The sequence below is a fragment of the Pristiophorus japonicus genome, chromosome 20 (genome assembly GCF_044704955.1).
Source record: "Pristiophorus japonicus isolate sPriJap1 chromosome 20, sPriJap1.hap1, whole genome shotgun sequence".
NCBI classification, from domain to species: Eukaryota; Metazoa; Chordata; class Chondrichthyes; family Pristiophoridae; genus Pristiophorus; species Pristiophorus japonicus.
This window is the reverse complement of record NC_091996.1, coordinates 8,066,871-8,092,675: the sequence shown is the minus strand read 5'-3', so window position 1 is coordinate 8,092,675 and position 25,805 is coordinate 8,066,871. Positions and strand designations below refer to the sequence as shown.

General features: G+C 44.3%; 1 protein-coding gene across 1 annotated transcript in view; it reads left to right on the top strand.

Annotated features, from left to right (window-relative positions):
- Positions 1 to 25,805, top strand: part of col27a1b (collagen, type XXVII, alpha 1b) — a 740,056-nt gene that overhangs the window by 563,135 nt on the left and 151,116 nt on the right. The window contains exons 29-34 of the mRNA XM_070863596.1: positions 3,843 to 3,896; positions 5,204 to 5,248; positions 5,384 to 5,428; positions 14,759 to 14,812; positions 17,675 to 17,728; positions 20,273 to 20,326. Coding sequence (XP_070719697.1) covers positions 3,843 to 3,896; positions 5,204 to 5,248; positions 5,384 to 5,428; positions 14,759 to 14,812; positions 17,675 to 17,728; positions 20,273 to 20,326 — 306 coding nt within the window. The remainder of the gene's footprint in view (positions 1 to 3,842; positions 3,897 to 5,203; positions 5,249 to 5,383; positions 5,429 to 14,758; positions 14,813 to 17,674; positions 17,729 to 20,272; positions 20,327 to 25,805) is intronic.

Below are 25,805 nucleotides of genomic sequence, written 5' to 3'. Positions count from 1 at the left end.
TTTGAAAACCAGGATGAAAATTTTGAAATCGAGATGTTGTTTAATTGGAAGCCAGTGTAGGTCAGCGAGCTCAGGGGTGATGGGTGTGCGGGACTTGGTGCGAGTTAGGACACAGGCAGCCGAGTTTTGGATCACCTCTAGTTGACGTAAGGTAAATAATGCAAACGGTGGAAAAAGCACAGCATTCATACAGCTGGGATGTGAAAATCTTGTGAGCACTGCAGGATAGAGATGATCCTCGATGTGTTTCCGTATAATACTTAACAAGCTGAGACCAAATTCCTGTCTCCACTAATTTAACACATGTATTCGTCCATATTAAATAAACCTGGATTTACTTTTCCAATTAACAGTTCTTGTAACTATGATTGCAGACATATTTTTGACCCCCAACTGCCCAGTTGCCTGTGTGACATATACTTGCATTGGAACATGCTTAAATTATTTGCGATTAGTGCAGTTATATTTTCCTGGTTGTCTTGATTTTGACGGCACCAATTTATAAAATATGTGATGCTCACCTCCATGAGAAATCTACAGTATCAGCTGTGGCTCAGTGGGTCGCCCTGTGTCAGACTATTGTGGGTTCAACACCCACTTGAGCACAGAAATCTAGGCTGACACTCCCAGTGCGGTACTGAGGGAGCGCTGCACTGTCGGAGGTGCCATCTTTCGGATGAGACGTTAAACCGAGGCCCCGTCTGCCCTGTCGGGTGAACATAAAAGATCCCATGGCACTATTTCGAAGAAGAGCAGGGGAGTTCTCCCCAGTGTCCTGGGGCCAATATATACCCCTCAATCAACATAACAAAAGAAAACAAATTATCTGGTCATTATCACATTGCTGTTTGTGGGAGCTTGCTGTGCACAAGTTGGCTGCCACATTTCCCACATTACAACAGTGACTACACTTTAAAAGTGAAAGAAATCCAAGTCATTCTTTTTACAGTTAACTATTTCCCTTCACCAGTAATATGGTGTAAAGATTCTTTATATGTGAATGAAGTTGGAGAGAATCTTGACTAAGGATTAACTCTGTCTCTCCGACACCAACATTCATCTCTCACTTTACATGCAGTTAAGTTTCTGTAAGGAAAGTGTTCAAATACTGCAACAATCTTTCATTAAGTATTGTCTAATTACTGCAGTTCACCTATTGTTATTTCATGGAGACTAAAATGGAAAGTGTTCATTTGTGATTATTTTGTAATGTAGCCCGTGTCAGCCAATTTCATAGTGTGTCGACACTTTGATACTGAGTGCTGTCAACGTGACCTTTATATCGAACAGTTGATGTTGGTTGGATTTTGATTGCGCTCTTGGCACCAGAAACAGTAGTTGATTTCCAGATGTCAGTTGCAGTAGCCATTAGCTGTCTGGCATTTCCTAATTAGATACTTACATCCAAAATTATTCAGTCAATGAATGCAGTATATAAGTAGAAGTGGTTTTGGTTTTCAGTTTCTATTTACTTAGTAATTATATTCCATTATCAAGTATCACATAGTATAGTCTTTGTCTGTCTGTTCCTTATGTTTAGAGGATTAAAGTTAACATACAGGTACAGCAAGCAATTAAGAGAGCAAATGGTATGTTGGCCTTTATTACAAGAGGATTTGAATATAAGAGTAAAGACGCCTTATTGCAATTATATAGGGTCCTGATGAAACCACACCTGGAGTATTGTGTACAGGTTTGGTCGCCTTACCTTCATCACCCCCGGCAACCACATTTTAATTGGATTTTATATGTTTTAAAGTTTAATTTGTTTTATTGCCGGTTTTAGTGTCCCCCTCCCCCTTTTATAGGGGGCACTTGTAAAATTATGATTTTAGTGCCCCCAATTTTTTTTTCAAAAAACAAAAAAAATCAAAAAAAGGGCACTTGAAAAGTGTTTGGAGCGTCCCCCAGATCAGGGGGCACTTGATTTAACTGTTTGTCCAACCAAAAGAGTTGGTCTCCTTACCTAAGGAAGGATATACTTGCCATAGAGGGAGTGCAATAAAGATTCATCAGACTGATTCCTGGGATGGGGGGATTGACCTATGAGGAGAGATTGAATAGACGAGGCCGATATTCTCTTGAGTTTAGAAGAATGAGAGGTGATCTCATTGAAACATTCAACATTCTTACAGGGCTTGACAGGGTAGATGCAGGGAGGATGTTTCCCCTGGCTGGTGAGTCTAGAACCAGGGGTCACAGTCTCAGAATAAGGAGCCGGCCATTTAGCACAGAGATGAGGAGACATTTCTTCACTCAGAGGGTTGTAAATTTTTGGAATTTTCTACCCTAGAGGGCTGTAGATGCTCAGTGGTTGCATAGTAGTAGTATATTGAAGACAGAGATCTATGGATTTTTGGATATTAAGGGAATCAAGGGATATGGGGATAGTGCAGGCAAGTGGAGTTGAGGTAGAAGATCGGCCATGATCTCATTGAATGGTGGAGCAGGCTCGAGGGGCCAAATGGCCTATTCCTGCTCCTAGTTCTTATTTTCTTCTGACTTTTGTTGTCATTGTTCCTTAAGACAAAAGTAGGTCCTGAAATGCAACTGAGACCCAGGCAGAGCTCCAGGATAATTTAAATTGTATGGAAAGAAAAGATTGGAATTCTCTTTATTTGCTAACCACCTCATCAAATCATAACTGCAAGATCATTGCTTTGAACTGTTTCTTTCATTAAAAAAAAACAACCAGAACCTTTAAAAACAAATGGAATATACTATCTGAAAATGTGTGGAATGTGCAGGAGACATAGAAATAAAACTATGCATTTCATTCTAAATAACAAAAAAAGCAATACAAAACATATGTGGGAAAGCCAGGAACTGAAGATAACTTGTGGTAGTTTAGTGGAAGTATCTGCAATTGTTTGAGCTCTCTGTGCACTGAATGTATAATGTACATTTTCTTTTGTCTGCAGACTTATCAAAAAGAATTTTTGTCATTTTCAATCGCGGAATATTATCACATGTGCTTTTTGAAATAGAGATACGTGCGCAACCTCAGAGTGTATTTCTTGATGTCAGCCAGTGTGGCTCAGTGGGTCGCACACTCGCCTCTGAGTCAGGCGGTTGTGGGTTCAGTCCCACTCCAGAGACTTGAGCACGTAAAAAAATCTAGGCTGACACTCCAGTGCAGTGCTGAGGGAGTGCGTCATTGTCTTTCAGATGAGATGTTAAACCTAGGCCCCGTCTGCTCTCTCAAGTGGACATAAAAGATCCCACAGCACTATTTCGAAGAAGAGCAGACTGGTTCTCCTCAGCGTCCTGACCAATATTTATCCCTCAATCAACATAACAAAAAAACAGATTATCTGGTCATTATCACATTGCTGTTTGTGGGAGTTTGCTGTGCGCTAATTGGCTGCTGCGTTTCCGACATTACAACAGTGACTAAACTCCAAAAGTACTTAATTGGCTGTAAAGCGCTTTGAGACGTCTGGTGGTCGTGAAAGGCGCTATGTAAATGCAAGTCTTTTTGTACCGCGCTCTTACTTTGATGCAAATCTTAACTGGTGTCTTTAACAGAATTAACCATTCAGGCAGGCCACCCACTGGTCATAGAATGAAAGTCTGCTGTTCAGATGACCGATGAAGCTTAATTTTCTGGTAGTAACGAAAGAGAACGTGGGTGGGAGAGGGGGAGGGGGGGGGATTCAGAGAACAAAGGAGCACAAACAAAATTCAGCAAGTGAGCAAGCCAGAAAATTATACAACTAGGGATACAGGAAGGAATATGGGAAGAAAGAATCCCAGTGCAGCACCAGCTCTGTGCTGAGGCGAAGGTTGGAAGAAGTGCAAGAGAGACACCTGCTGTTCAAATCATCTCCTCTGTCTTTCAGGGTGCAAGAGGTTCCGACGGACCCGCGGGGGAGCCAGGGTCATTGGGTGTCAAGGTACGTAATCAGGAGGCTGCAAGGGAGGAGGTGGCCCAGCCCGCAACCAACATTCCTTTATTTTGGAGATGTCTAAAAAAAATTCTTCATTTAGTACTTTACCTTCAAAGGAGAGTTAATAAAAAGTCAAGTATTTATTTGATTTTTAAAAATTATTTACAAATAAGCTTCCAAGAATGCATTCAGATTATGCTCAGCCTCTCCCACAATGTTATTCCGGTAAAGGGGGCCAACTGTTAATATTCGGTGGTATGATACAAAAAACTATAAAGCAAAGGGTGTTTATTAAATTACTTCGTTAGTCATGTTGTTGCTGCCAAAGATTCTGTTTCGGTTTTGGCTCTCTGCAGATTTTTAAATAACTGCGCTAAAAGTTATTGAAATGAATATTTTAATTTCTATGTTGCAGAGTAGAACATTGCACACATGTAGTTCAGAGCATACCAGAAATAACCTGCCTGCAGACAATTTGTTCACACATGAATGTCGGTGATACTTCTAATGAGGGTTAAGCTAAATGAAGGGATTTCCTATTGCGTAAAATGGTTGAGGATGAGTGGATAAATCAGCTACCCGCTCCACAGATGTTTATGCCAGGAAAGACATGGTTGCCTTAAGTAATAAATTTAATGGGCTAGAAATTAATTCGCTTAGCGCTGCCTGTCAGCACCCGAGAGGGATGCTAACAGGCCACTAAGTGCTTACTGCCTGAGTGCCGCGCTGTCAGCGCCTCCCGCGAACTTCAGTGGAGGTTTAGTGGCAGCGCTAGCAGTTAGCGCTCAAGAGTGTGCATCGCCCCCACAGCGCCGTGGTCACGAACTTGACTGCTTTCACCTGCTGTAACGCCTGCCGCTACTTCCGACGGGAAAAGCAGGCTTCAAGGAGAAGCTGCCGGGGCAATATGTCCGAGGGGGGAGCAGGTGGGCAGTTAAAATTATTTTTTTTTCCATTAATGCATCTCTCCTAGATGCTCGACACTGTTGCTTAGATGCCTTAGTTTTTTAACTTTTTAGGTGGTCCCCTTTGGGCACTGGGATGCCGGTTTCAGAACACCAGAACTTCAGCAGTGCTCCTGCAATAGCGCCCCAGGAATCAGGGTTAGCGTCCGAAGAGGGGTGTGTAACACTTCCCTTAAGCTCTCCACTCCCCTCTTGGGGCGCTAATAGTGAATATCCCGGTTAGAGGCGGTAAACATCGCCCGGCGCTGAAGTTAGCGACCAGGCGTGTCACCGCTTCCTCAAACCGGGTATAACAAATTTTTAGCCCAATGTTTTAAAAAAAAATGCGTTGTTTTTTTTCCCCTACAGGGATCTCTAGGGGAACCAGGTCGGACTGGACCAGAGGGACAAAGGGTATGTGAAGCCAAAGAGACGGCAAAATATATATTTTTTAATTTATCCAAAATATGTCATTTTTTCTGGCAAGCGTTTAACATATGAGTCATACTTTTGAAAACCTGATTGTTAAATCCATGTTTTAATTTATAGGGTAAAAGAGGGGAACCAGGAGGGACAGGACCGCCAGGATTTCCGGTAAGTATTTGAATAACATTTTACAAAACATTGAATTGCAATTAATCTGTAGAAATAATATTTCCCAAACAATTTAACTGTCCAACAAAAATGCACAACAAAATTCTTTAACCTAAAAAAAAAATCACATAGTGAACTTTAAGATTAACAATTGCATTACTTCGAACATTCGATAAACCAAGTGCGATGTTTTGATTTTGTTTAGAAACTACTGGTTGTTACTTTGTAACCTCATAAAAGTGGTTTTTACTGTATCAGAATGGACCTGGAAAACTCTCGTGGGCCAAAGTGTGTGAGGGATGATAATTAAGATTTTAGGTGATTTTGCTCTCCTCCCCCGCCACCCGCCCATGTCAACACATACTGGACACTGAGGCCTAGAAATACGATTGCACAGCGCATGTTTCTTGAGCGGGAACCAGCTGCTGAAGGGTCCAATATGGTATGAGTGCGCTCAATCTACGCCGGAAGTGCGGCACATGCCATAGTGTTTCGTGCTCCCTCGTCATCCAGGCCACCCACCTGAAACAGGCTTTAGACTCATTGCCTATGCCAATCAGAAGTCCAACACCTGTTTCAGGGCCCTTTGCAAAATTGGACAGCACTGCACATGCTGCAGTTAGTTTTCTCGAACGCACAGACAGCAAACCAGAGGTCCTTAAAGGAACCGCTGGAGAGTGCCACCAAACAATGAACTAAACAATTGTATACTTTCCTGAATATGAAGCCAAGAGGAGCAATCGTGCTCCAGGTACTAACCTTGGCTTAGTGCGTAGCACCCACACCTCTGTCAGAAGGCTGTGGGTTCAAGTCCCACCCCAGAGACTCGAGCACATAATCCAAACTGACACTCCAGTGCAGTAGTGAGGGAGTCGTCGTCATCATAGGCAGTCTCTCAAAATCGAGGAAGACTTGCTTCCACTCTAAAAGCGAGTTCTCAGGTGACTGTACAGTCCAATACGGGAATTACAGCCTCTGTAACAGGTGGGACAGGCAATCGTTGAAGGAAAGGGTGGGTGGGGAGTCTGGTTTGCCGCCCGCTCCTTCCGCTGCCTGCACTTGGTTTCTGCATGCTCTCGGCGACGAGACTCAAGGTGCTCAATGCCCTCCCGGATGCTCTTCCTCCAGTTAGAGCGGTCTTGGACCAGGGACTCCCAGGTGCCGGTGGGGATGTTGCACTTTATCAAGGCGGCTTTGAGGGTGTCCTTGAAACATATTCTCTGCCCACCTGGGGCTCGCTTGCCGTGTAGGAGTTCTGAGTAGAGCGCTTGCTTTGGGAGTCTCATGTCGGGCATGTGAACTATGTGGCCTGCCCAGCGGAGGTGATCAAGTGTGGTCAGTGCTTCAATGCTGGGGATGTTGGCCTGGTCGAGGATGCTAACGTTGGTGCATCTGTCCTCCCAGGGGATTTGCAGGAGGCAGCGCTGATGGTACTTCTCCAGTGCTTTGTGTCTACTGTATATGGTCCACGTCTCTGAGCCATATAGGAGGGCGGATATCACTACTGCCCTGTAGACTATAAGCTTGGTGCCAGATTTGAGGTCCTAGTCTTCAAACACTCTCTTCCTCAGGCTGCGCTGGTACACCTCCTTGCTGCAATGCTCCATCTCACTCTCAACAAGCTCGCCGCTGGAGTGGAACTAAACTGTAGAACCAATAGGAACCTGTTCAACCTCCGTCGCCTCCAGGCTAGATCCAAGGTCATCCCATCCTCCGTCATCGAACTACAGTATGCAGATGACGCTTGCGTCTGCGCATATTCAGAGGCCGAACTCCTAGTCATTGTCAACATCTTCACCGAGGCGTACGAATGCATGGGCCTTACACTAAACATCCATAAGATAAAGCTACTCCACCAACCTGACCTCATCACATAGCACTGCCCCCCGGTCATCAAAATCCATGGCGTGGCCTTGGACAACATGGACCATTTTCCATACCTTGGGAGCCTACTATCAGCAAGGGCAGACATCGACAATGAGGTCCAACAGTGAGGGAGTGCCGCACTGTCGGAGAGATGCGTCCCCAAAAAGATTGCATAGCACTATTTCAAAGAAGAGTAGGGGAGTTCAGCGGACCAATTTTGCCTGTTTGTGCTGCTAACCTCCTTAGGTGCATGCAGCAACCACTGCACCAGATTGTGCCTGAGTTCGTGTGTGATCCAATTTCTAGGCCTTAATTTAATCCACACCTCTTTGCTATCAGTTGGTGTGTACAATTCTCTAGGATATGCCTTTGGAAATTTATCCTTGGAGACAAGAAATTCCTGATTTAAAAGCAAATTACCAATTAGAAGTACATCAAAACTCAAAACATGGCGTATGGCCTCCACGTGGAACTGGGAACTGCCAAGCACTGAGAGACCCTTTCCGGGAGGCCTACAAAATGCAAGTCCTCCAACACCCAAAAATACCTCCTGGGAAGAGAGGCAGACCAACACAGGAAGGAAAAATAAATCAAAGGCAGTACACTCCCAGGAGAGTGGCCGTAATGGATTCTTAGGACGTGAAAAATATATTGTTTGTGCTTAAATGCTCCTGCACTACTCCCCGGCCATTCAGTGGGGAAATACATCACCTGATGCGGTGCTAAGCTATACAGATCCGAGGTGCAATCATTGATCTGTTTGGAGGGAACAGATCTCAGCCCAAGCAGCAGTAGATGTTCTATAATCGACCTCGGCACCTCCGCAATGAGGCAGAAAAAAAATTAGCCACAGATTCATAGAATCATACAATCAAAGAAAATTATGACACAGAAGGAGGCCATTCAGCCCATCGTGTCGGTCAAAAAAGTGCAGTAGCCCTGTAGGTCATGGTTCTTCAAGTGCATATCCAAGTACTTTTTAAATGCAATGAGGGTTTCTGCCTCTACCACCCTTTCAGGCCGTGAGTTCCAGACCCCCATCACCCTCTGGGTGAAAATCTTTTTCCTCATCTCCCCTCTAATCCTTCTACCAACTATTTTAAAAATAAGCTCCCTGGTTATTGACCCCTATGCTAAGGGAAACCGGTCCTTCCTATCCACTCTATCTAGGCCCTTCATAATTTTATACACCTAATTCAGGTCTCCCCTCAGCCTCCTCTGTTCCAAAGAAAACAACCCCAGCCGATCCAATCTTTCCTCATAGCTAAAATTTTCAAATCCTGGTAACATCCTCGTAAATCTCCTCTGCACCCTCTCATCTTTCCTGATCACATCTTTCCTGGTATTTCCTTTATTGATTGTTATACAAGCAAAGCCTGCGTTTAAATACATGTTGGATGAGTGCAGGAATGGTCTCAGCTGTGGTGCACGCCATCCATGCGAATAACATCTTAATTTGGCTGCCAATACATAAATATTTTAAAAGGCCCTAAACTATTAAAACTAGCATCCAGTCTTGAAATACTTTCCATCAAATATGTTTTAAGATATGGATTGCTATAAACTGTTTAAAATGCAATTAATCATATCTTTATAGTGCAACTCATTAAATAATTAGGTTCAAATATATTTAATCATTCAGTCTAAACAAAAGCAACACAATGTGATTAAAATCATATATTTTCTGCGGAAGTTAATGAAGTATCTAAAATGTTCTGCTGCCTCTGGTGTAAACTCACTAGTGGATTGACTGTGCCTGAGATATTGATAAATGTAATGTATTTGCTTCATGGGTTCTTGCTTAAGAATTCCTAGCAACATATTGCTATTAAGAAATAATTGGTTTATTAACAAAGGTTTAACAATCACACTACATATTACCAGTTCATCCACTAGGCTTACAACTGCATATCTCATCGTGGATCCCCCAAACCCAACTGGCTGGGGTTTTATTGAGCCTTGTGAACGTCATGTGACTGGCTAAGCCACTCACAGTGCAACAGCTCTACCAACCTGTGAGCATACTCACAGGTGCATACATTGCAATAACCAAAATCTGGATAATTCAGAAACATTCCATGCTTGAATCAGGTTTTCACTTTAGAATGTTATACTTGGACCTGATATTATATACAATAAGAGTGAATTGGAAGTGGTTTGGTTGGTTGGAATTTCATGCTTGTATCACCATTTTGTAGTTAAATGTTTTGATTGTATCAGACATTCTATACAGTAGGAGTCAACGGGAAGTGGTTTGGTAGACTGACATTCTATGCTTCAATCAAGGCTATACATTTAAATGTTCTACTTGGGCTAGGTGTTCCATACAGTGGGAGTTAATGGGAAGTAGTTGGTGCATTGGAATTCTATATTCCAATCAAGATTATGCTCAAGGCAGTGTTGTCTCTAGTTCAACTTCAACGAATTCTTGCTACTTAAAGCTGAAAGTTGTTTTGTTTCTTTTCAAATTATTTTCTTTTTTTTACTTTTATTCAGCAAATGGTATGTTGGCCTTTATTACAAGAAGATTTGAGTCTAAGAGTAAAGAGGTCTTACGGCAATTATAAAGGATCTCGGTGAGACCTGAAGTATTGTGTACAGTTTTGGTCTCCTTACCTAAGGAAGGATAATACACTTGCCATAGAGGGACTGCAACGAAAGTTCACCCAGACTAATTCCTGGGATGGGGGGGATTGTCCTATGAGGAAAGATTGAGTAGACTAGGCCTATATTCTCTAGAGTTTAGAAGAATGAGAGGTGATCTCATTAAAATATACACAATTCTTACAAGGATTGACAGGGTAGATGCAGGGAGAATGTTTCCCCTGGCTGGGGAGTCTAGAACCAGGGGTCACAGTATCAGAATAAGGGGTCGGGCATTTAGGACTGAGATGAAGAGAAATTTCTTCACTCAGAGGGTGGTGAATCTTAGGAATTCTCTGCCCCAGAGGGCTGTGGAGGCTCAGTCATTGAGTATATTCAAGACAGAGATCAATAGATTTTTGGATATTAAGGGAATCAAGGGATATGGGGACAGTGCAGGAAAGTGGAATTGAGGTAGAAGATCAGCCATGATCTTATTGAATGAAAAGTTACTTCTTCAAGAAAGTCAAATTTTAGCACACCAGTTTTCTCTTCTTCACAGTTTTCATGTGCCTCTACGGAATGCATCATTGCCAACTATGAAGGCCAGCAGGCAACTTGTAATAATGCAGCCAGGCACTGTAGTATAAGTTCACTTCCCTTTTAAATTTCCTTTTCTTTCTCCCTGTGAGGACTGCATCATTTCTGCCAGATACATTCTTCCAACAACCTAACTGAGGGAGATCACCATATCTATTTTTCACATGGCACATTAAAATGAGGCCCATCTCCCTGTTCAGCTGCATGCAAAAGATCCCATGGTGCTATTCAAAGAAGGGCAGGGAAGTCTTTTGATATCAAGTTAATATTCTTCCCTCAACTAACACCAACCAGAACAAATTAACTGGGCATTCATCATATTTTCTGATTGTGGGACCTTGTGCACTTCCAAATTGATTCATTGATTGTGAACAGCTTTGGCACATTGATTGTTAACTGCTTTCGCAATTGCTCAGATAATAAACTAAGGCTGATGAGTGGAAAGAGAGATCTGTGCCACACAAGTGGCAGGCAATGGTCATCTCCAGTAAGTGAGAGCCCAAACACCTCCCCTTGACATTCAATAGCATTACCATCGCAGAGTGCCATCGACCCCCATCATCCTGGGGGTCAACACTCACCAAAAACTGAATTGGACCAGCCACCTAAATATCATAGCTAATACACCAGGTCAGAGGCTGGTTATTCTGCAGTGAGTGTCGCACTTCCTGACTCCCCTAAGCCTCTCCACTACCTATAATGCACAACTCAGGAGTGTGATGGAATGTGCTCCACTTATCTGGATGATTGCAGCTGCAACAATACTCAGGAAGCAACATGCCATCCAGGATAAAGCGCTCTGCTTCATCAGCAACCCATCCACTACCTTCAACATTCACTCCCTCCTCCACCGACGCACCTTGGCTGCTGTGTGTACCATCTACAGGATGCACTGCAGCAACTCGCCAAGGCTTCTTCAGCAGCACTTCCCAAACCTATGATCTCCACCACCTGGAAGGACAAGGACAGCGGGCACGTGGGATCACCATTACCTCCATGTTCCTCTCCAAGTCACACACTATCCTGACTCGTGTGTGTGTGTGTGTGTGTGTGTGTGTGTATATATATATATATATCGGCTGTTCCTTCATCGTCGCTGGGTTAAAATCCTGGAACTCCCTCCCTAACAGCATTGTGGGAGCACCTTCACCACACGGACTGCAGCGGTTCAAGATGGCCCACTACCAACTTCTCGAGCAATTAGAGATGGGCAATAAATGGTGGCCTTGTCAGCGACACCCACATCACAAGAATTAATAATAAAAACATAACATCCTAACATCAGGTGCAACTTAAATGCAAATGTTTTTCTGTCTCAATGCATAGGCACAATTATTTTATTTATGAAAAATTATAATATATGTATTTTTCTCTTAAATTAAGAACCCACTAATGAAATTGCAGTAATGCTAGTTTTGAAAAATGCAACTTTTAAGGTTACAATTTCAACAACAACAACTTGTATTTATATAGCATCTTTAATGTAGGAAAACATCCCAAGGTGCTTAACAGCAGTGACACCGAGCCACATAAGTAGAAATTAGAGCAGGTGACCAAAAGCTTGGTCAAAGAGGTAGGTTTTAATGATTGTCTTGAAGGAGGAAAGAGAGGTAGAGAGGCGGAGAGGGTTAGGGAGGTAATTGCAGAGCTTAGGGCCAATACAACCGAAGGCACAGCCCCCAATGGTTGAGCGATTATAATCAGGGATGCTCAGGAGGGCAGAATTAGAGGAGCACAGACATCTCGGGGGGGTTGTGTGGCTGGAGGAGATTACAGAGATAGGGAGGGATGAGGCCATGGAGGGATTTGAAAACAAGAATGAGAATTTTGAAATCGTGTGCGTTGCTTAACTGGGAGCCAATGTAGGTTAAGGGGTAGGCCATTTAGGACTGAGATGAGGAGAAACTTCTTCACTCAGAGAGTTGTTAACCTGTGGAATTCCCTACCGCAGAGAGTTGTTGATGCCAGTTTATTGGATATATTCAAGAGGAAGTTAGAAATGGCCCTTACGGCTAAAGGGATCAAGGGGTATGGAGAGAAAGTAGGAAATGGCTACTGAGGGAATGATCAGCCATGATCTAATTGAATGGTGGTGCAGGCTCGAAGGGCCGAACAGTCTACTCCTGCATCTATTTTCTATGTTTCTATGTTAGCGAGCACAGGGGTGATGGGTGAGCGGAACTTGGTATGAGTTAGGACACGGCAGCCGAGTTTTGGATCACCTCATGTTTACGTAGGGTAAAATGTGGGAGGCCAGCCAGGAGTGCGTTGGAGGTAAGTCTAGAGGTAACAAAGGCATGGATGAGGATTTCAGCAGCAGATGAGCTGAGGCAAGGATAGAGACGGGAGATGTTACGGAGGTGGAAATAGGTGGTCTTAGTTATGCTGCGGATATGCGGTCGAAAGCTCATTTCAGAGTCAAGAATGACACGAAAGTTGCGAACAGTGTGGTTCAACCTCAGACAGAAGTTGGGGAGAGGGATGGAGTCAGTGGCTAGGGAATGAAATTTGTGGCGGGGACTGAAAACAATGGCTCCGGTCTTTCCATAATTTAATTGGAGAAAATTTCTGCTCATCCATAACTGGATGTTGGACAAGCAGTCTGACAATTTAGAGACTGTGGAGGGGAAGAGAGAAGTGGTAATGAGGTAGAGCTGTGGGTATCATCAGCGTCCATGTGGAAACTGACGCTGTGTTTTTGGATGATGTCACCAAGGGGCAACATGTAAATGAGAAATAGGATGGGGCCGAGGATAGATTCTTGGGGGACACCAGAGGTAACGGTGTGGGAGTGGGAAGAGAAGCCGTTGCAGGTGAGTCTCTGCCCACGATTAGATAAATAAGAATGGAACCAGGCGAGTGTAGTCCCACCCAGCTGGACAACGTTGTAGAGGCGTTAGAGAAGGATAGAGTGGTCATCATCATCATCATAGGCAGTCCCTCGAAATCGAGGAAGACTTGCTTCCACTCTTAAAATGAGTCCTTAGGTGGCTGAACAGTCCAATACGAGAGCCACAGTCCCTGTCACAAGTGGGACAGACAGTCGTTGAGGGTAAGGGAGGGTGGGACAGATTTGCTGCACACTCTTTCCGCTGCCTGCGCTTGATTTCTGCATTCTCTCGGCGACGCAACTCAGGGTGCTCAGCACCATACCGGATGCATTTCCTCCATTTAGGGCAGTCTTTGGCCAGGGACTCCCAGGTGTCGATGGGGATGTTGCACTTTATCAGGGAGGCTTTGAGGGTGTCCTTGTAAGGTTTCCTCTGCCCACCTTTGGCTCGTTTGCCATGAAGGAGTTTCGAGTAGAGCACTTGCTTTGGGAGTCTCGTGTCTGGCATGCGGGCAATGTGGCCTGCCCAGCGGAGCTGATCAAGTGTGGTCAGTGCTTCAATGCTGGGGATGTTGGCCTGGTCAAGGACACTAATGTTGGTGCATCTGTCCTCCCAGGGGATTGCGGAGACATCGTTGGTGGTATTTCTCCAGCGACTTGAGGTCAACCGTGTCAAAGGCTGCAGAGAGGTCAAGAAGGACGAGGAGGGGGGGGGAGGGAAAGGGTGAAATAAAGAAAGCAGAAATAGATTGTTGACAATTTTTATTGAAAATTGTGGTTTAATATTTCTTTTAATAATGTTAATATTAAAGTATCGTGAGGATGCAAGTACAGTTGCGCAGTTTCATTACTGTAATAATGTTTGCTTCAGTGTCCAGAAGCCTAAAATTTGGTAGTTTTTCTTAACTTGCCAGTAGCCTAACAGTTAAAATATCATCATGGCTCGAGGCCCTGTGCTTTGTAGTATGTTCTTTTTGCCTGCTTCTTGATATTATAAGAGCTATGCCAAGATATTTTTTTCCCCTCTTTTAATAATAAACATTGTTTACTCTAACCCCCTTGGAAGTCAAGTGCCTTGTTCCCAGTCCATTTTAATCTTTTTTTCTCTCTCAAGTTAAAGTTGTGTTAACCATTCGCTCTCGAGTTAGCAAGTTTCTAATTTCTACAATTTGCTCAGTCCCCTGTCGTGATGCGTAGGAAAACAAAAAATTTACGCAAATGGGATTCTGTGGCTGACAAATTCTGTAGAAATCATGTGTAACAAAGATGGAACAATCCACAACTTCTCCAAACCACCACAGGCATGGAAACACTGCAGAGGAAACTGGAACATTTTCTTCAAATCCAAATGCCACATTATTGTCACATTTAAATTTCTTATTTCTCTGTTTTAACTTGTTTACCAAACATTGGCCTGTTGAGAATGAACCTAATCCACTTTGTTGTTGCAGGGTATACCAGGACCTTCTGGTCCTCCAGGAGCTAAAGGAGTCCCAGGAGAACCAGTAAGTACTCTTATAATTGTGTAGTGGGACACTAGTTGCATGAAATAAAATATTTGAAACGGCAAGAGAAGACCCATGTATATACGTGAATAATATGATTTTGTGTATGTGTATTATATATACGGGTATGGTAGCATAGTGGTTATGTCACTGAATTAGTAATTCAGAAGCCTGGACTAATGATCCAGAGACATGAGTTCAAATCCCAACACCGCAGCTGGGGAATTTAAATTAAATTAATTAAATAAATCTGGAATAAGAAGCTAGTGTCAGTAATGGTGACCATGAAACTACCGGACTGTCGGAAAAACCCATCTGGTTCACTAATGTCCTTTAGGGAAGGAAATCTGCTGTCCTTACCCGGTCTGGCTGATATGTGACTCCAGACCCCCCACAGCAATGTGGTTGACTCTTAAGTACCCTCTGAAATAGCCTAGCGAGCCACTCAGTTGTATGAGGCGGCTCACCACCACCTTCTCGAGGGCAATTAGGGATGGGCAATAAATGCTGGCCTTGCTGGTGACGCCCACATCCCGTGAACAAATAAATAAAAGAATATATATTTAAAACTACAGATAGGAAGCCCTAGATAAACTGTACTTTAATACCAGTTGCCGATTTTCCATAGCCAAACACAGTTCAGCGAGTGACGATTACCTCTGCATTTGAACATTTGCACACCAGGGGCTAAGCTTCAGACAGCTGGTTTTGGGTAAAATGTCACGTGCAAGAAGAAGCTTCACCATTTGGTAATGTGCAGATATTTGGGATCTATGTAGAATGCTTGAGGTGCAGCAGCAGCAATGCATTGTGCTCCAGCCTCAGACCCTGGAGATCTGGTTGAGGAACTGGCAACTCAATTGTCTTGCTTTGGTCGTAAGTCTTTCACATCCCCATCCTCCCTTATGTCGTAGAAAGTGGATTTTGGAGATTGAGTTGCATGACTATATTAAGTCCACGAGAAAGAGATAGAGTTTCTCTCCAGCCTGCCAAAGAGCTACACTATTGAATTATTGAATGAATATGGACTTCACAGAACTCTCAGATGGTGAAAATAGAGCCAAGCTTGTTTAACAATTTCCACGCTTTCCCCAGTTTTTCCAGTACCTTCAACACTTGCTTTCTCCAGCACAGATCAGATGTGATTCTCAAGGTGCTAAATGTACGTGAAGAGCGTTTGCCCTTGTCCTTGCTTTTGTCACCTCAAGGCTGGATTTCTCCAGTGACCTCCTGTCACTCGCCCATCCTCCCAACGTCCATTGACTCCGTTTTGTTTAAAACTGAACTGCCCATATCCTGTCCTGCACTAAGTTCCGCTTGCCCTTCACCCTCTGACCCTGGCCCCTTGGGCATTGCCCCTCCCTTTGCCATGCCTTCAACCACCTAGATTCCATTCTCTGGAGGTCCCTCCCCAAGCCTTGCCACATCTTCATCTCCCACTCCTCATTTAAAATTCTCCGTAAAACTCACCTCCTTGACCAAGCTTTTGGTCAGCCCTCGTCACCTTTTCTTTGGCTCGGCATTCATTTTCCTTACACCTCTGCGGGGTATCTGGGGATATTTTTATGTTAAAGACACTATTAAATGCAAGTTGTTGTTGATAACGCCAAGTTTATGGTCTCCTCTCCTAACTCATCCACCACTTGGTCTCTACTTGTTTATTCCTTTTTATCTATTTGTTTCTCCCCCTATTAACATTAAAGGCATTATAAAAATACTCGCACTTGTGTTCTACCCAAAAATATGTCTTAATCCAACCTTACTCTCCTACTACCCCTGTTTGAATTTTTCCACCATCCTTATGACTTCTCTGAATAAAATCATCAATTTAATGGTGTGGGCTATTATCTTCTGGAGGTCTGTGCCCAATGGGAACTAGTTAAGATAACTGTTGTCTCTTAAGTTAATTGAACAAGCTCAGTTCATGTCAGCTCGGGGAAGTGAAACTGGAAAAGCAACTCTCGCCCCACACTTCCAACCTACTGCCTCAGCACTGCATTGCGTGCCGACAGCCAGCATACTGTGCTTACAGCACCACATCATGCATTTTTCTCCAATTCACCATGGGGCCGATATTGCCCCTTTCTAGAAGGTGTCTGGCCACCTGAAAGCGGGCCTCTTGGGTGCCAGGCCGCTGGCTCGGCCGAAACCCTCCCTGGTGGCCAAGTGTTTGCCACCAAAGTGGCTGCAGAGTTCGCAGTGGGCCTCTCCATTAACAGATTGATAGGGACGTTGACGTACCAGCGCAATGATGTCATCGGCGCTGATGACTTTGCGCGTCGGCTACTCTGCCCCGCCCCCATTTCCCCCCCCCAGATGATGAGGCCACTTCCGCCCCACTCCAAGAAAATCCCCCAAATGCTGAATTTCGATGGTAAGGCCGCCGCAATGACATTTCAAGAGCGGTAGGTGCGACTCTTTTCAGGTGGAGCACAATTTCTACCCCCATATCTCTTGCCGTGCAGCCAAACAGCCTCCTTCAGTTGAACTGCAAACAAGCTTGGCGTTACATTTTCATACCTTCTTGACTAAAGGATCTATGACGCAGCGTCTGAGAGCAAAAAAAAAAGCAGTGAGATACTTCAGTGTTGGTGTCATCCAGTGCAAGTACGTTCTCTCTTAACATGCACCAAGCTGCGTGCAGTGTTATCATTGCAACCAAATGAAAACTACAGTGATCGTAAAAAACGAAATCCCCTGTGTGGGCTCGTTTTAGTAATAGATGCTTGCTGTTGCCTTCTGGTCAGTAATCTGCACCTGAACATTTATCACCAGCAAAAACTGTTTAATATCAGATTCTTCATAAGCAGGTGAAACCTTAAATTGTGAGCAATATTTTACCTCCTTGCCTTACTTTTTCAGGGACCATCTGGACCAGAGGGAATGATTGGAATGCTGGGGGAGATGGGACTAAAGGTAAAATGACAACAGTCTTATTTGTTTTAAACTGTTCCTAAAGCACTGTTTCTGACGTATGTGTCAATGCTGGGAAATTGAATATTTTCTAGCTTTTATATCCAGTATCAGAACAATGCATTGCAGGTCAGATGCAGTGTGAGTTAGATGAATGATTATTCTTCCTCTATACTGCCTGAACAGTGCTTGATAAACCGACCCCCAGATAAGCACCCAGGGCTACATCAATGTAGCATTCAATGAAACATAAAAGTTAGTATGCAGGTACAGCAAGTAATTAGGAAGGCAAATGGAATGTTGGCCTTTATTGCAAGGGGGATGGAGTATAAAAGTAGGGAAGTCTTGCTACAACTGTACAGGGTATTGGTGAGACCACACCTGGAGTACTGCGTACAGTTTTGGTCTCCTTATTTAAGGAGGGATATACTTGCATTGGAAGCAGTTTAGAGAAGGTTCACAAGGTTGATTCCTGGGATGAAGGGGTTGTCTTATGAGGAAAGGTTGAGCAGGTTGGGCCTATACTCATTGAAGTTTAGAAGAATGAGAGGCGATCTTATTGAAACATAAGATTCTGAGGGAGCTTGACAGGGTAGCTGCTGAGAAGATGTTTCCCCTCGTGGGGAAATCTAGAACTAGGGGGCATACTTTCAGAATAAGGGGGTCGCCCATTTAAGACGAAGATGAGGAGGAATTTCTTCTCTGAGGGTCGTGAATCTTTGGAATTCTCTACCCCAGAGAGCTGTGGAGGCTGAGTTATTGAATACATTCAAGGCGGAGATAGACAGATTCTTGAACTACAGGGGAGTCAAGGGTTATGGGGAACAGGCAGGAAAGTGGTGAGGCCAAGATCAGATCAGCCATGATCTTATTGAATGGTGGAGCAGGCTCGAGGGGCCGAATGGCTACTCCTGCTCCTCATTCTTATGTTCTTATGTTCTTCTGCCAGCCCCACAAAAATCCTTAACAAGAAGAAAAAAAGGTAAGCTTTTGGGAGAGGCCCCCGGTACTTCTTTTACGGACCACCTCTCGACGCCTGGGACAACTGCCGCTGGCATGTGCTGCATTTCTCTTTGAAAGTTTGTATTTGGGGATCCTACAAAACAGAAAAACAAGAACTGCATTTCTACAGCGTGTTTCCTGACCTCAGGATGTCCCAAAGCGCTTTACAGCCAATGAAGTATAGTCGCTGCTGTAATGCGGGAAATGCAGCAGCATAATTGCGCACAGCAAGATCCCACAAACTGCAATGTGATAATGACCAGATAATCTTTGTTAGTGATGTTGATTGCGGGATAAATATTGGCCAAAGAAAATGGGCAGATTGCCCCTGCTCTTCTTTGAAATAGTACCACAGGATCTTTTTCATTCACCTGAGAGGGCAGACAGGGCCTCGGTTTAACACCTCATCCGACAGTGCAGCATTCCCTCAGTACTGCCCCTTCGACAGTGCGGCGCTCCCTCAGTACTGCCCCTCCGACAGTGCAGCATTCCCTCAGTTCTGCCGCTCCGACAATGCGGCGCTCCCTCAGTACTGCCCCTCTGACAGTGCGGCACTCCCTCAGTACTGCCCCTCTGACAGTGCAGCACTCCCTCAGTACTGCCCCTCTGACAGTGCAGCACTCCCTCAATACTGCCGCTCCGACAGTGCGACACTCTCTCAGTACTGCCCCTCTGACAGTGCAGCACTCCCTCAATACTGCCGCTCCGACAGTGCGGCGCTCCCTCAGTACTGCCCCTTCGACAGTGCAGCACTCCCTCAGTACTGCCCCTCCGACAGTGCAGCATTCCCTCAGTTCTGCCGCTCCGACAATGCGGCGCTCCCTCAGTACTGCCCCTCTGACAGTGCGGCGCTCCCTCAGTACTGCCCCTCTGACAGTGCAGCACTCCCTCAGCACTACACTGGAGCATCAGCCTAGATTATGTGCTAATGTCCCCAGAGTGGGACTTGAACCTACAACCTTCTGACTCAACTGCGAGAGTGTTGCCAACTGAGCCATAGCTGACGACAAGCATAGGACCCTGAATTGCACATCTAAACAGCCTTGCCCTCTGTGGTTGGCAGGTGTGCTAGGTGTCCGTTTATAGACCGGCCTGAAAGTTGAATCGAGGAGGCAGATGGGTGCACAAGGCCCCCACACCAGACTTTCAACGATAGATCCCTCATTATTCACGTGAGAAACTGGTAACCAGTGTTTGAAAGTCTACCCCATAATTACAAACTCTCATTCCCAAAACACACCAACAATCCCTGTTGCTCTGAATAAGGAACAAGTCCTCTGCTGAGGTTCTCAGTAGAAATGTGATTGAAGAGTTGGTACGCACAAGGTACTGCTCTGCATCCTGATAGTAGTGAATGGAGCAGAGGAGGAGACACTCTGTTTCAATGCGTTGCACGGACCAGTTTCAACCTTGGCTTCAGATCTGGCAGTCTCTTTCGATATCAGTCTTCCTCTCAATTGCTCTTCTGGACACCATAGATCCCATTTACATAAATGCCACAATATTGGAGATTTTTTTTTGCTGAAGGCTGTTTCTATTTTTCAGGGGATTCCTGGCCCTATTGGTGAGCCTGGGCTCCCAGGTGAACTAGGAGAGAAGGTAAGACTTTCTAATCATTCCGAACTGATTTTCTGTGGATAAATGGGGGCTTTTGTTTTGAAGGCTGGCTCTCTCATTACAACCCAGTCCAACTGGGCAGTCAGACAGAATAAGTCAGAATTTCTACAGCAGGCTTCATTCTTCCTGTAAAACTTTTTGAGTGGAAAGGGAAGGTGGGTAGAACTTCTCTCACAGTAACCCTCTGTGCACTGCGTTTCTTTTGCTGCAAGTAAACTATGCACCTGTTTTCTATCAGATAGCATCCTTGACGTTGATTTTCTGCAACTGTCTAATTCTGAATGTTATACAGCAAAATGAGAACAATCTCGAGAGTGCCTGCTTCTTCAGTAGGAATATACTGTAAGCAATAGTTTGAAAATCTGTAATCTTAAATGTTTTTTTTTTAAGGTGTTTTCAGGCAGGCAGAATTTGCCAGCTCCCCAAATTTCTGTTTCCACAGCCTGCAGACTGGCTGCCGGCAAAGTTTACACTGCACCAGATGTGAAATCGGCAGCAGCGGAAAGTTTTGCATAACTACTATCAAACATAGTTTTAATATATGCTTTTAACAAATTTATTCACGGTGATTGCAGTCAGTGATGCAAGTCCCCACGTGAATACAAACATCGCCTAAAAGCTTATCGCGCTACTTTTTACTCTTCAAAGGCTCGGTGAGTTAAATTTGCTGATTTGGAATAGCATAGGAGCAGGAGGAGGCCATTCAGCTCTTCGAGGTTGTTCCGCCATTCAATTAGATCATGATTGATCTGTACCTCAACTTCATTTACCCACCTTTAAACATAAGAACGTAAGAAATAGGAGCAGGAGTAGGCCATTTGGCCCCTTTGTAACATATCGCTTCATACCCTATCGATCGCAGTCTTGACAATTTCAATTAACTCAGCATCCACAGCTTCTTGAAGAACAAATTCCAGACTTTGTGATAAAGTGCTTCCTAATTTCACTCCTGAATGGCCAGCTTCTAATTCTAAGAATATGCCCTCTTGGTCTGGATTCTCCCAATAGAAAAAATAGTTTATTTATATCTACCCAATCGAGTCCCTTTATCATTTTAAACATCTCAATTAGATCACCCTCAACTTTCTAAATTCAAGGGAATACTAGCCAATTGATGTCATAATTTAACTTTACAAGCCCTTGTATAATTCTGTTGAATCTGCATTGTACCCTTTCCAAGGCCAATATATCTTTCCAAAGTATGGTGCCCAGAACTGAACACAATTACTCCAGATGGGATCTGACCAAGACTCTGTACAACTGAAGCATCACTTCCTCACTTTTCAATTCCAATTCCTTTGCGATAAAGGCCAACATTCCATTGGCCTTTTTGATTACTTTTTGTACCCTATGCTCCAGCTTTTAGTGATGTGTGTACAGTGACACTCAAATCCCTTCGCTCCTAGTCTCTCAACATTAAGAAAGTATTCCGAGTTGTCTTTCTCCGATCCAAAGTGGATGACCTCACACTTCCCCACGTTGAACTCCATCTGTCACAGTTGTGCCTATTCACTTACTCTGTCTATGTCCCTTTTGTAACTTCATCCTCCCACCCACACAACTTACTGTGCCTCCTAACTCAGTGTAATGTGCAAACTTGGACCTACAACACTCTGTTCCTTCATCCAAGTCATTGATGTATATGATGAAAAGCTGAGGCCCCAGTACAGATCCTTGGGACACACCACCTGTTACATCCTGCCAATCATAGAATGAAGCCTTTATCCCCACTCCCTGCCTTTTGGCAACTAATGACTGAACAATGTCTTAAGGTTACTTCCAAATCTGTGTGCTCCCATTTTTGCTAATAATCTCTTGCGCGGAACCTTGCAAGATGCCTTCTGGAAGTCCGTACAGACAACACCGATCCACCATGCTGGAAAACTGTATTCATTCATAATAATGAAAAGAGTTTGAATTTTAACTGCTTTTTGTAACATGGTAAAAGTTCCTACTTTATATGGATTGCAGTTTTTTCTATGAAGTTCAAGGTGGTAATGAGGCATTTTGGGCAATTCATTTTCAACAACAACTTGTATTTATAGAGTGTCTTTAACATAATAAAACTTCACAGCAGTATTATAAGACAAAAAATGTGACACTGAGCCACATAAGGAGAAATTAGGACAGGTGACCAAAGGTTTGGACAAAGAGGAACGTCTTGAAGGAGGAGGGAGAGGTAGAGAGGCGAAGAGGTTTAGGGAGGGAATTCCAGAGCTCGGCCTCCTCAATTCTGGAAGAGTCGATCCGTATCATTTTAATCATTATGAATCACACAAGTGAATCAGTTTGACTGATGCTGATGTATTATTTGTTGTCATGCAAAATACAAAGGGCTAGAACTTTGGTTGGATGCCTCTTGAGATGATAATATTGTCCAGGCGCTAAATTTAGCACCAGAAGATTTTTGGTGCCGGGTCCAGCAAAATTCAGTTTTTGCGCCCTGAAATCGGCGCTATGGGAAGCGTTGCCGGGAGCGGTACCGAAGATCCGTCGATAAAGAACCGGCTTCGTAGCCCCCCCAAGAGAGGCCTACATGATGAAGAAAAAGTCAGGCCAAAATTCGCAGAAAACATTCCATGTGCATTACACAACACACATAAAATTAAATCACTACCAAATAGTGCAGTAAAAATCACTGGAACTTACCGTCTGGAGTCATTCCGGCACCCTGGGGCAGCTGTGACCGCCAGGGTTAACCTGGCATGGTTACCACGGGGCACTAATGCTGGCGAGCAAACTGAAGTTTGCTTCCGAGTTGTTTCTGGGTCGCTGCCGGGGCATTACACACCGGCACAACGCTGCCGGGTGATGCCCCTTCTCGCCGCCATTACCAGCCAACTAAATTCGACGAGTGTCACAACTATCGCCGCTCGCTGGCACTAACCCCCTAGCGCCCCCTGTAGCTCATCTGTGAACTCATGTGGAGGCAAGTCATCCTCGTTCGAGGGACCGCCTATGGTGATGATGAGCACCCCTCACGGGGGTGTGCTGCACAACCAGATTTTTAGCCGAAATCTATTTCTAACACGTATTGGAGTATTGATACCCCTTTCAGGTACTCAGTTTACAGAAAATAAACACAGTTGTTCTGTCAATAAGCTGAAGCCCTGATGGAAGAGACCCCAGTTGGTGTTTTCTTCACTCGTTGAAAACCATGAGGACACACGAGAGTATTGCTGTCCAAGGCAGAGTGCACGATTTGTGGGTTGAAGCTTGCACAGAGTTGTGTTAAAACTGAGCTGAAATTTAAAATTTTTTAAGCACAACCGAGAGATTGTAATCGTTCTTGTGCTAATAATGTCAGGTTTCTGTCCCCCAAATTACTGACACTTCAACTTTTAAGTAGTTCTCAATTGATGGACTGCCTGCTCTTTCCTGGCCCGTCAATTTCGTACATTTGTATAAATGAAGGTACATAAAATAACCCGTAATTTGAGGTCAGCAGCGAAGCAAAGGCACGCGCCGCTGACCCTGAAGTAAGCTTTCCACAAAGATCTCGCAATCTCTGTGGCGAGAGGTTCAGCTTTTCCGACGTTCTGTTGAAATCAGTGTGAAGTTAATGGGGAATCCCTAACGCGAGCTGCTGGGACGTCAACATGCTGTCCAAGCAGCCAATCACAATGCAGAATTCTCACCAACCGAGAACTAGGAAGTGGATAAGCTCCTTTGATTCTAACTTTTTAAAAAATGTTATAGAGAGCAAAACAAAGATTGGGGCTCACACATGGGGGAAAAGGTAAACCTGAAATAAAGATGAAGAAACTTTTTAAAAACATTTATAATTTGATTAGAATGGATAAATTTGACATTCCACAAAATTAAAATTCATTTTTCAGGGCCATAACATAGAAACATAGAAAATAGGTGCAGGAGTAGGCCATTTGGCCCTTCAAGCCTGCACTACCATTCAATAAGATCATGGCTGATCATTCACCTCACTACCCCTTTTCTGCTTTCTCTCCATACCCCTTGATCCCTTTAGCAGTCAGGGCCATATCTATCTAACGAACTGACATCAATAACTCTCTGCGGTAGGGAATTCCACAGGTTAACCACTCTCTGAGTGAAGAAGTTTCTCCTCGTCTCGGTCCTAAATGGCTTACCCCTTATCCTTAGACTGTGACCCCTGGTTTTGGACTTCCCCAACATCGGGAACATTCTTCCTGCATCTAACCTGTCTAGTCCTGTCAGAATTTTATATGTTTCTATGAGATCCCCTCTCATTCTTCTGAACTCCAGTGAATACAGGCCCAGTCGATCCAGTCTCTCCTCATATGTCAGTCCTGCCATCTCGGGAATCAGTCTGGTGAACCTTCACTGCACTCCCTCAATAGCAAGAATATCCTTCCTCAGTGTAGGAGACCAAAACTGAACACAATATTCCAGGTGTGGCCTCACCAAGGCCCTGTACAACTGCATTAAGACCTCCCTGCTCCTATACTTAAATCCCCTTGCTATGAAGGCCAACATGCCATTTGCCTTCTTCACTGCCTGTTGTACCTGCATGCCAACTTTCAGTGACTGATGTACCATGACACCCAGATCTCGTTGCACCTCCCCTTTTCCTAATCTGTCACCATTCAGATAATATTCTGCCTTCATGTTTTTGCCACCAAAGTGGATAACCTCGCATTTATCCACATTATACCGCATCTGCCATGCATTTGCCCACTCACCCAACCTGTCCAAGTCACCCTGCAGCCTCTTAGCGTCCTCCTCACAGCTCACACCGCCACCCAGTTTAGTGTCATCTGCAAACTTGGAGATATTACATTCAATTCCTTCATCTAAATCATTGATGTAAATTGTAAATAGCTGGGGTCCCCTTTGTTCAGCAGTCAATACGCTGTTAAATCCCCAATTGCAACTAATCCAAAAGTGTCTAACTTTTAATGGGGAATTTAACCACGAGATTATTGCAGAAGAGCCGAAGTCTTGGTCTGTTTTCCCTGATTTCACTGTTTACACTGAGTGACGGGGGAGGGGGGAGTGGGTACAGCACAGTCAGTGTCGGAGCAGTGAATGACTGACCGCAACTTCAGGATTTCCGCATTACGATACGCATGCGCTAAATCCTGAAGTTGCAGTCAGTTTCAAAGGGGTAATAACAGCGAATGCTGGCCCAGAATTTGCATTCAGAGGCTTCCCGTGGGCACTTATGGACGCATGTTCCAGGAGCATATGGGTTTCGTACGCATCCCTGGGATCATGTGAGCCAGCCCAACTTATCGGAGTAGGGGTATTCCCATTCATAGGGAATACCCCCAAAAACACACAAGCACAAATTTGTCGCAACATTAGTCATAAAAATTTGAAGGACATTCACTGGGCATATGTTGGACAAATAGCCCAACTCTCCGCCCTTGACAGATCACAGGTTCCGGGTTTAGGAACTTCGCATGCCTAAACCCAGAACTTGAGAGGACCCCACGGGTACCTGCTCACCTCGCACGTGCCC